The 10,539-nt window shown below is 33.8% G+C and overlaps 1 protein-coding gene across 2 annotated transcripts; it reads right to left on the bottom strand.

The window, feature by feature from the left end:
- Positions 1-3,916: 3,916 nt before the first annotated feature.
- OTX2 (orthodenticle homeobox 2) lies at positions 3,917-10,371 on the bottom strand. 2 transcript variants are annotated; one of them, XM_089661145.1, is made up of 5 exons: positions 10,269-10,371; positions 10,107-10,151; positions 6,514-6,718; positions 5,779-5,930; positions 3,917-5,517 (listed from the first exon to the last, which is right to left on the bottom strand). In XM_089661145.1, exons 3-5 carry the CDS (start codon positions 6,608-6,610, stop codon positions 4,897-4,899), a joined length of 870 nt encoding a protein of 289 aa, XP_089517271.1. In that variant the 5' UTR covers positions 6,611-6,718; positions 10,107-10,151; positions 10,269-10,371; the 3' UTR covers positions 3,917-4,896. The 2 variants fall into 2 exon arrangements, with proteins under 2 accessions (XP_089517271.1, XP_089517270.1); XM_089661144.1 differs by having other exon boundaries at positions 10,107-10,368.
- Between the last annotated feature and the right edge of the window lie 168 nt (positions 10,372-10,539).

Genomic DNA, 10,539 nt, shown 5'->3' with positions numbered 1-10,539 from the left:
AATGTGAATGAATTCTTTTTTTTTTTTTTCTTTTTGCTTTTCAGTGGCTGTCAGCCTATGTGGCTCTAGCGTCAGGCTTAAGATCAGCCTTTGGAACTGTCCCTTAAATACTTCCACCTCCTCCCACGGTAATACTAATAGAAAGTTAACGAGAATTCAGTCTTTTTTCCTCAAGCGCTTACGCTTGTGCTCTACTTTCCTTGTAACAAAATAACCGCACAAACTCAGATGGTTGGAATCTGCCTGCACTATCGTTCTTTACACAGGATCTGACAGGGTCTAAATTAGAGCCACAGGACTAATGCCGTTTGGCAATTGGACACTTAAGTAGGCTCAAAAAGGCCATATTTTTCCACCTTTTCTCCTTTTATTCATCTTTTCTTGTGTTCCAAAAAAGGCCCATTATTCAAATGCATTTTCACAGGAATAAGCTTAATTAACAAGAAATAAAGCTATTTATTTTAAAACCCCTGGGCGTGTAATGAGAATTGTACTGCACTGCATCCTTGGAACTATTTGTTTACCATATTTGATGGAAATTAACTTAAGATGAACGAGGTATGTCTTTTTTTCTTTTTTTTTTTTTTAGTAAGAATCTGATCAATGTTAAACTCCTGTTGGCATGTTCTCACACCTCAGCTAAATGTGAAAGGATAGACTATACAATACGGTACACTTTAAAAGAACACAAAAAGGAGGGGTGAGGGGGGACTAGCTCTTGTGCAGCCTTTGGCCACTAGCCACCTCCTAGAAGCCGGGAGGGGCCTCTGCTTTGGGCAGATGTATATGCATTATCCCAAAGGCTACCAACATTTTAATCATTTTCAAGCCTTCTTCAACCCGGAAATATCTGAAATGTTTTTTGTTCCTCTATTTTATGTACTTTTATTCTAGCAAAACTTTTAATCAAAACATTTTTTTCCCAAAGTGTTTTTATTCCTACACAAAATCAATGCTTTCATATAGTATAGTGTATCTTTAATGTTTCTTTTGAACGAAATAAGCAAGGTGTAAACATTTGGTGCAGCAAAAAGTCCTTTTGTTGTAATTGTATATTTAATCAAATGTAACTCCACAAGGAACTAATTCAGATCACTTGCATTTTTTCACACACATTTGAATTTAAATTTTGCTTTTGAATAAAAATTTTTTTTTTTTTAATAATGTCAGACCTTGTATGATAAGAATTATTATATTTCAAATTACTGTTAAAATAATAAAACTTCTTTTTTTCAATTTCAACATAATGTTTTATTACAGCTTTCAAGCTTACCTTTGCCCAGAATTATCTGGAATCTTTCTAAATCTTCCATTTTGCGCACTTTTATCCTTCTAGTATTTTTTTCAAGTTTTATTTATTGTACATTCAAAATTATAACATTTTACATTAATTGATATTAATGATAATTAATTGAATTAATTGATATTTATTTTGCATGTTTCTACAATACCTTTTAGTAGTTTTATTCTTTTATAAATTTCAAGGTTTGTTTCTAATTAGAAAGTATAACTTTAACAATGTTTTAAACTCATTTGAAGATTTTTTTCCTTTGTAAAAAAAATGTCTTGTGTTAAAGTCAGCAAAATACTTGTCTTGCAGGTTAGGGATAAAAATTGAAAGTGCTGTGGAGAAGTGAAGAAAACTAGTTCCTCGAAGAATTTTTTAATACCTCCTGTAATGTGCATGGTTGATCATGAGTTTTAGCTTTTTAAAGTAAACTTAAGAATTAATGTAAACTTAATGGTTATTAATACATCAGGACACAATGCATTTAAAAAATGTATATCAAAAACAGTATGCACATCTTGTATACTGTTATGATAAAAGAAAAAAAAAAGAAAATTATATATACATATATATTATAGTGCTATAGATAAGGAGTAAAATATGTTACTTCATAGAGAATTACATAATTCTGATTATACAACTAATGCCCAAGTTATTTAAGAAATGTTTAGCAAGCAAGAAATGAATTTGTTTCTGCTGTATCAATAACACATCACAAATTGAAAGTATTTAGAACCACAAACTGTTTGTGTACCTAGCTAGTTGTACACCTAAAGGTGCAAAATTTTATGCGTTTCAAGTATTTACAATTTGGTATTTGGAATAAAATTATTTGATGGGGCTTGAAAAAAATGCATTTATTGGATATAAATATCGCACAAAGGAAAATTTGTTGGTTGCTTCTGGTGTAATACATTTCCATCAATTCGATGTGAATGTATATTTAATAACAAAGCTAATAGAAATAAGAATTTTTTTACATTTTTTAATCACTTTTTCTACTAAATAAATTTAAAAGAACAGTTTAAATGCATTTTTGTATGTTTAAATTTAAAGAAAATGTATTACTTTTGAATTCCTTATCAATAGCAAAGTTTGTTTAAATGAAAGTTTGAAGATTTTTTTTTTAATCATACTAATTTCCACATTTTTTTTCCTTTAACAGTTTTCCAGCTGGTACAGACAATGTTAAGTATAATTTATTTTGGTAAAGAGAAAATAGTTTTTCTTGTTATTCAGAGTTGGGGTTAAAATTCCACGTATTGTGGAAAAAACATGCCTTGCTGGGATCCTTTCTGTCATTCCTCTTGTAATGACCGTGCTGATAATGAGTAGTATGTTTGAGCTTTGTGAGGTAAATTTAAAGGTCATTATTACATCAGATTACAAAAACATGCTATTAGCACATGACTGAGGATATCCAATATCCAAGGTACACACACTCGTGTGTTTATATATATATATATATATATATATATATATATATATATATATATATATATATATCTCACACAGACCCATTTTTTTAAGGATAGATAGTAAAATGGGTGTAAAATATTGTACTATAAATGCCCTATTGCTATACCCTAATGTGGGTATTCCTCTTGACAGTGTGTTATAGTAATAAGGATTACTCAACATTCACTTCATGCCATGAAAGAAATGGAAAATCTAATGTTAATTAAAGTCTATCAGGCAGCCACACTGAATATAGTTTTTCCTTTTTTATAAACAATAAATTAGCATGGATCAACAATGAATATATAATTAGAAAATGAACATATAGCAACATATGTGCTGAAACATATCTGTATGCCTGGAGGACAGAAAGTATTCAATTAGTTGCATATCTTGGAATATTTATGTTTTCCCTGTTGGAAGCAAATTAGGTATTTTAATGGAGCTTGAAAGATGCAGATATTGGATACTGACATTAAGTAGGTAAGTAATGACTAGTTGCAAATAACTTCATATTTACACTTTTAATCAGACCCGAACTTGTTGCTAGGGCATGCATAATTTATAGAAAATGGTTATGAAAAAAAATATTTGCAATATTTGATGTAACTGCATATGTTACCTGTGGGGTAAAACATATGGTAAAGTTTTTCTTGTACCTTTGAGCTCTTGTAAGAGAAGTAGAAAAACTATGAGGCGCTCCTTTTGTTCAGTGCATAAAATTACAGGTTTTCACATTCTGAAACGCCCTTTTGTTCAGATATTAATTACGCTTCAAATCTTTTTTTCTGTCTTTGTTGAAAAAAAAAAAAAAAGTGTAGATTTGTGGCAAATCAGATACCACCACTGTGGGCAAGAAAACTTGAAAAACAGGGCAGTCCACTCATATCTTAATGTACATGGTAATTAAGCTATGCTAAGCAAACGTCTTGCTATGCTATCCTATGCAAAAGTATTAATTTACAGCTGACCAGACAGATAAAAAGAAAAAATATAAAATAAATAAAGCTAAAGTCTTGACCATTTTAAGTAGTGTATCTGATCTCAACACACCAGGCAAAAAGTTTGAGCATGACACCAATTATAAAAGTTACTCAGGTGTTTAAGCGTTGCATACTTCCCCATACCAATAATTAGTTACAGTGCACAATCAAAGAGGAAGACATAACATTGTGCTAGAGCCATTTTAATAGAATCATACATATTTGCCAGATCCAGAAATGAATAAAAAAAAGGTCTATGCATCATATATACTTCGGTAGATCTTCCTTCACATAATCGAGAATAAATGCCAATGATTTTCCATAATCTAATAGGGTCAAATATTAATCAAAGTCTTTTTTTTTTTTAAGAAACTGATATTTTTCATCAGCCAGAATCCATGTTGTTTCAAATTTGAGGGAAAATATTTAAGAATAAACAAACTTTCTTTTCAGTTCAGCCACGGCAAAGACGCTCTTTTTGAATGATAAATAGGGTCTCTCTGAATTGGGAATGTTACTTAGAATCTATTGAATCACAGCAGAACTCCTTGTGTTTTGGAGTTCACAGTTGCATATAATACAGGAGATCACAGCTTTAAAGTCTAGCACAGATTAAAAAAAAAAAACACAGATTTACCATTGATAGAAGACACACACTGATTGTCTTTTTTAAAAACTACATAATGACTCCTTATAAACATTATTTTGTTTTGTTTCTTTAAATAAAGTAGTGCATCTATGACAATCAGTAACGCACAAATTCACTCAGCCCTGAAATGTTCAGTGCCATCTAGTAGTCACGTGGCCATTCCATTGGTCAACCCAAAAGTTGGCTAACACTGGGCACCGCTCTGGGTGTAGACAAGCACCTGAGCTTGGACTTAAGTAACTGCCTGAGCTAGAATGGACTTCATTTCAAACTTTTATCCAACACTTTGCTAAAAACTATGGTGATCACAACTGTATCAAGACATAAATAGGTGTCTATTTTTTTTCTCCAAGACTTGAGAAGTTTGTTGAGATCCACTCCAGTACTTGCCAGCAAGGGGATTTGTGGACAAGAAAAACAATGTCTTTTATGTTCTTCAGCCAAAGACCTGGCGAGGATCTGGAATGTTCTAATGTATTTGTCACCAAGAAAAAGTTCCCCACTTGCTAAAATGGATTTCACAAAACCTGGAACTTCCAAGATGAGGTCTGGTCCTTATAATCCAAGCAGTCAGCATTGAAGTTTAGCTTCCAAGAGGCTGTTTGGTCTTTGTAATCCAAGCAATCAGCAGTGGAGTTGAAGCCCAAGCTTGAGGCTCCATAGGCTTGAGTGGACAATGAGGCTGGAGACTGGTTTAGGTGGCTGGTCACTGCATTGGTGCCCATTGGGCTTAGTGTAGCACCAGGTGCAGGGAGCTGATGATGCATAGGGGTCAAATAAGATCCACAGTCCATACCACCAAAGTAAGATGTTGATCCTGCATATCCTTGGCTGTAGCCTGAAGCCTGGGTGTATGTCATGGGATAGGATCTCTGCATACAAGAGGAGGATGTTGAAAGGGGATCAGAAAGGGGAGAGATGGAGGCAGGGCTCCAGATAGACACGGGAGCTGTACTGCTGGAGATCACTGGCACGGAGGTACTGCATGGAGGGGTGAACTGACCACTGGTACCACTCTCTGAGCTCACCTCCCTGGATGGAGAGGTCTTCTTCTTAGCAGGCCTGACTTTATTCTGACCTCCATTTTGCTGCTGTTGCTGCTGTTGACGGCATTTTGCACGACGATTTTTGAACCAAACCTTCGATCAAAAATAAAGTAATTTCATTAGAGATCTTTCTTAGGGCAGAGAGACAAACTTTGCACAGCTGAATCCATCTATAAGGAAATGTATGCATTGTGCCTCAGGTGACTGCAAATCTTTGCATTAAAAACTGAAGGATGTTTTCACTTTAAAATAGATTACACAGATCATCCTTTGAAAATATCAGGAAATAAATCAAGTGTCTGTGAACCACTCAATTATTAAAACATCTCTAGAAAATGGGGAATTTTGTCTCACCTGTACTCGGGACTCTGGTAGATTAATCTTTAAAGCCACCTCCTCTCTCATGAAGATGTCAGGATAACGAGTTTTGGCAAAAAGTGCTTCAAGGACATCAAGCTGTGCCCGGGTGAATGTGGTCCTCTCCCTCCTTTGCTTTCTGGGGGTAGCTGAAGACACAGCAAAGTGTCATTATATTAATATTACTCAAGTGTATTGAACATCAATTATAAATAAAAATAAGTATAAGCTTACATGAAAATTTTAAAAAATAAGTTGTGTCAGTTATAACTGAGCATCATATAATACCCACAATATACTTAAACTTTTAAAGCACCGTTTTCATTTTTCTAAGATTTGTTTTACACACTTTAGTGTCTCACTTACTATTTATATTAACAGTTACATTCATAAATAAATGTACTATTAATACCACCATATATTTAAGTAACAATTTAAATTACAAAACAATTCATACATAAAATAGGTGATTATACATAATTAATACACTCACAGGACTTACTAAAGTAGATATTTAAAAAAACAAAAACAAAACATAGAAATTAAACTCCGTACAGAGGATAGGTGAATTGTCAAACGGCTGTTATTACTGTAGAGTCCAAATGTGTGATTAAATTGATTATTAAGCCCAACACAGAAAATCTATAACAGTGTGGTGCAAATCTGTTCTAATAACCTCAAAAAGCTTCCTACATAGCTTAGATAACCAGGTTTAGTTAAAGTATTACTTACCAGGATATCCCACGGATGGATGTAACAGATCCATCCCAGAGGTGGTTAGGCTCAGTCCATTGACTGCATAAGGTGGTTGCTTGAGATAAGACATCATGCTAATGTTTTGGTGTGGAGGGCAAACGGCAAAGCAATCCGGAATCGTGGTGACTGGTTGATGCAGTCTGGGGCTCCTTGGCACAATCTTCCTTTCAAATCAATTTTTCTACAAGTCAATGGAAATTTGCTGATTAACAGAGAGTACTGGGGGGCAGGTCCTTTACCTATGGTGGCTTGTTAGTGTGTGAGGTTCACTAGTCAATTGCTCTTGCTCTTAAAGGACTCTGAGACCCCCAGCTGCCCTGTGGACCAAGGGGATGCTGACTAGATAAATGTGTCCCAAAAAAAAAAAAAAAAAAAAAGGAGTAACACCCCATGGCCATACAACACGCCTTCCTGCGAGACAAAACCAGGTGTTGAATTGCTTGCAACACGCACCCAAGTCTGTCCATTTGCATAAGATTCATTGGCTAACACTCCCTAATTGTCTCAAACAAAACTTGATTGGGGCCATTTGCAGAGACAAAGGACTCCTTGGCTAAATAAATAATGGGTGAAAACAAAAGCTTTTTTTTCACGAGAAACAAAGACACAATTCAGGAAACCAATCTCTGCTCAGTCTGCTTGGCTATTAGAAAATGCATTCATTTTAATTATCCCAGTGCATTTTGTTACAAGCACCATTTGGGGCAACCCTGTTTTTTCCCTGCAGTAGCAACTTTGCAATACACAAAATCTAACTTGAGCAAGATCAATCTTTTCTGGCAGCCCCACCATCCATTTTCACCTAATTAGTAGATGTCCTAATTAGATTTGGAGGTAAGTGACTGATTCATTGGTGTCCTGAAAAATGTTTATACATGTAAAAAAAGGAAAAGTTAAACAGCTCTTTAAGTTCCAATTAAAAAACAATTATGGGCAGCAGACATTCTGAACTTGGATGGGTACACAGAGAGGCAAGGTAATATCATTACAAACTAAAATACACAACCTGTATTTCTCTGTTAACACCTTCTAAAAGAAAACATTTTCCAGTGCCAAAAGAGTAGGAAGTTTTCAATTTCAGGTGAGCAAGAAGTTAGTGTCATATCATATCTATAAAAAAATCAAAGTCATCTCTAAAGAGATTTAGCATTTTGGGGTAAACATCAAAGTTTCAATACAGTTGATTTATGGTATTTCTTCAAACCATATTTGACAATTCATGTGTAAATGTACAGATAACATTGATGGAAATTTTTATTTTAAAATTAGATAATTGTCAAATTACTGTTACAAAGCTTAGTAATATGCTTGAATAGTGATTATATATTTTAGATTTTTATACGCAAACATATTTGATTTTACCATTCTGCTTTTGGATTACTGGCATAAATGTTAAAACTTTGACTTATTTTTTGATGAGTCATATTTCCTTTGGTCAACATACCAGTGCTAAAATTCAATTTAAATAATGCTGCGACAGATTTTCAGCATTTCATACACTTAAAAATACCAAATAGTGGTTAGATGCAAGACATCATAATAAATAACTTTTTACAAAATAAAAAGTAGTTTTTCATTAGAATACTCCTATAGTTTTGATTTTAATACCTATTAGGAAGAGCATTAAAATAATATAAACAAGGTGTTGAGAGAATATATATATATATATATATATATATATATATATATATAAAATCTAGGGACAGTTTCTATTAACTGGAACAAAGAGAAGTGTCTTTTTGCCCAAACTACCCCTCCTATTTAGTAAGTTCAGCAAACGGCTGCACAAGAACTATAGTCTGTCGTTATTTCCTCTTAACCAGTTGCTCTACGCCTGCTCAAGTAATAATTGCCTTGCCCAATAATTAATTATAATAAATGTTTTCATGATAAATTAACAAGATAATCTGAGTGGCACAAGTCCCCTAATTACACAACGCCATGCTCAGCCCTGCAAAGCATTGGTGCTGATTAATTTTCTGCCTGATAGCCATAAAACAAAACACATATACACTAACGGGCCTTTTCGTAAAACAAGAAAAATAAATGATAAAAATCTCTATAGTGTAAGTATGTGGGACTTGACCACTATCAACCAATTATGAAGAGGGAGACAATTATTTTGCTACCGTTTTTTTGATTGTTTCCTTAATTACTGGCAAAAACTATATTACAGTCTATAATTGGTGTCGTTTCTTTTTGTTGTTTTTGCATTACATTGTAGCAATATTGAAATTTTTTTTTGTTATGCTAATAGGCAATGTGTACTAACTTTTAACTGCATAGATGGTAATAATCAACAATTATGCATCAATCAGAAGCATAAATAATTTAAAACTCAGTATGTTCAGCTTTAGTGCATGAACATTTTAGCAAATGAAACTGAAAGCTATTTCCAAAAACTATTTCATGGACTTTGTGTATGTTGTGTTTTCTTCAAATATTTATAATGAACCAGCCATTTTAAAGCCATATATATATATATATATATATATATATATATATATATATATATTATATATAAAACATGTTTTTGATTTTTGCTTAATTGTCAATAAACAGGAAGTAATTGGTTTTGTGATTATTCTGGTTTCAAAACAAACATTATGCTAACATTATATTGTAGCACTTTGTGTGTAATTATGTGTTGTTTAATTAACTCACAACATCTGCTGTTACAGGTAACATCTGTTAGTGGTGTACATTCAAATCTATCAATCTTTGTTATAATAATTCATCAAAATTTTTAACAGGAGTAAAAAAAAGAAAAAGAAAAAGAAAAAAAAAGAAGAACTATGCACTGCACAGTAACAAATAAACTATTTAAGTTTTTTTTGTACCATTGGACTTTGTCATGAGTTTGTTGCCCCTGGACAAATCTGTTTCTAAGAATGACTTTTCTGGTTTAACCAATTAAACAGAGTCTGGAAAGAAATCTTTTTGTCAATAATTGAGAGTCTAATGTTTTAATGGCATTTATTTTTTCATCAAAATAATCCGTTTGTCAACAGGGGAACACTATGAATTTTCGACACCCCAGTCTTATTTTTTTTAAACATCCCTTGTGCCCCTGTAAAAAAAAAAAAAAAAAATCACCCTTCAATTCACAGTGAATAAAGAGAGAGGGAGAGAGGACAGGGGAAGGAACTCCCCGCCTCCTCAATTATCTGGTTAGTACTGTTTGTGTTTTTCCTGAATGAAGACACTGATTTTAGTTTATTTAAAAATAAAAGGCATTCCGTTAGCTTAAATGCCTATTCTGTATTGTTTTAGGCACTTTTGGAGATGTTGCATCAAGCCATCGAAATGCATTGTTCTAAATGACAAAAGCAGCCAGCTATTTATTGTATACATACACAAATTTTGTGCTGGGCTCCTACTGGCTCTATATGAGCTATTCCTTTGTTAATTAAGCTAATAGCTCAACAACTTGCAGCTTGTTGGGTAACAGCAGCTACCTTTCGTTTTGGGATAAGCCTGACTGGTAATCAGTACATAGTCATCAGCACATATATAATCAGCAACAATATCATGCTAGTAATAAAAAAAAATGGTTTCAAAAGACTTACCTTGGATGGTCAACAAATGATTGGCTAGGGTTGTTGGTCTTTATCCTGAAATAAAATTGAAACAAGTAGGTTATAGGGAAAAAAGTGACTCCTCAGCCTTCCTGGGATGACTAGGAGCAACCAAGGAGCTTAAAGATGTGATATCCCTCTTCAGTCACATACAAAGGGGTAGCAGGAGGAGGATCTTGTGCTAGACTTGCAAAATACTCGAGTCTTGCTTAGAGCTCAAGGTCTGTCCCTCTCTTGTGAACATTTGCAGACAAGGCACCTCACTGGCAACTTTTTGACGCAAACTCTCCAGCCAATGGCAGAAGGGACGTGATTGACACTTCTAAGCCAGAGGGAGAAAAAATTATGGAAGGAATAAAAAAAAACCCACAACGCACAACAGGGGGAGGGAAGCAGGCCACTGTTGCTCCCGAAGGACAATCAG

The sequence above is a fragment of the Staurois parvus genome, unplaced genomic scaffold, assembly GCF_062004578.1.
Source record: "Staurois parvus isolate SC_StPar_1 unplaced genomic scaffold, SC_StPar_1.0 ptg001316l, whole genome shotgun sequence".
Classification (NCBI taxonomy): domain Eukaryota; kingdom Metazoa; phylum Chordata; class Amphibia; order Anura; family Ranidae; genus Staurois; species Staurois parvus.
The sequence above is the reverse complement of the archived record's forward strand: the minus strand, read 5'-3'. Positions and strand labels throughout refer to the sequence as shown.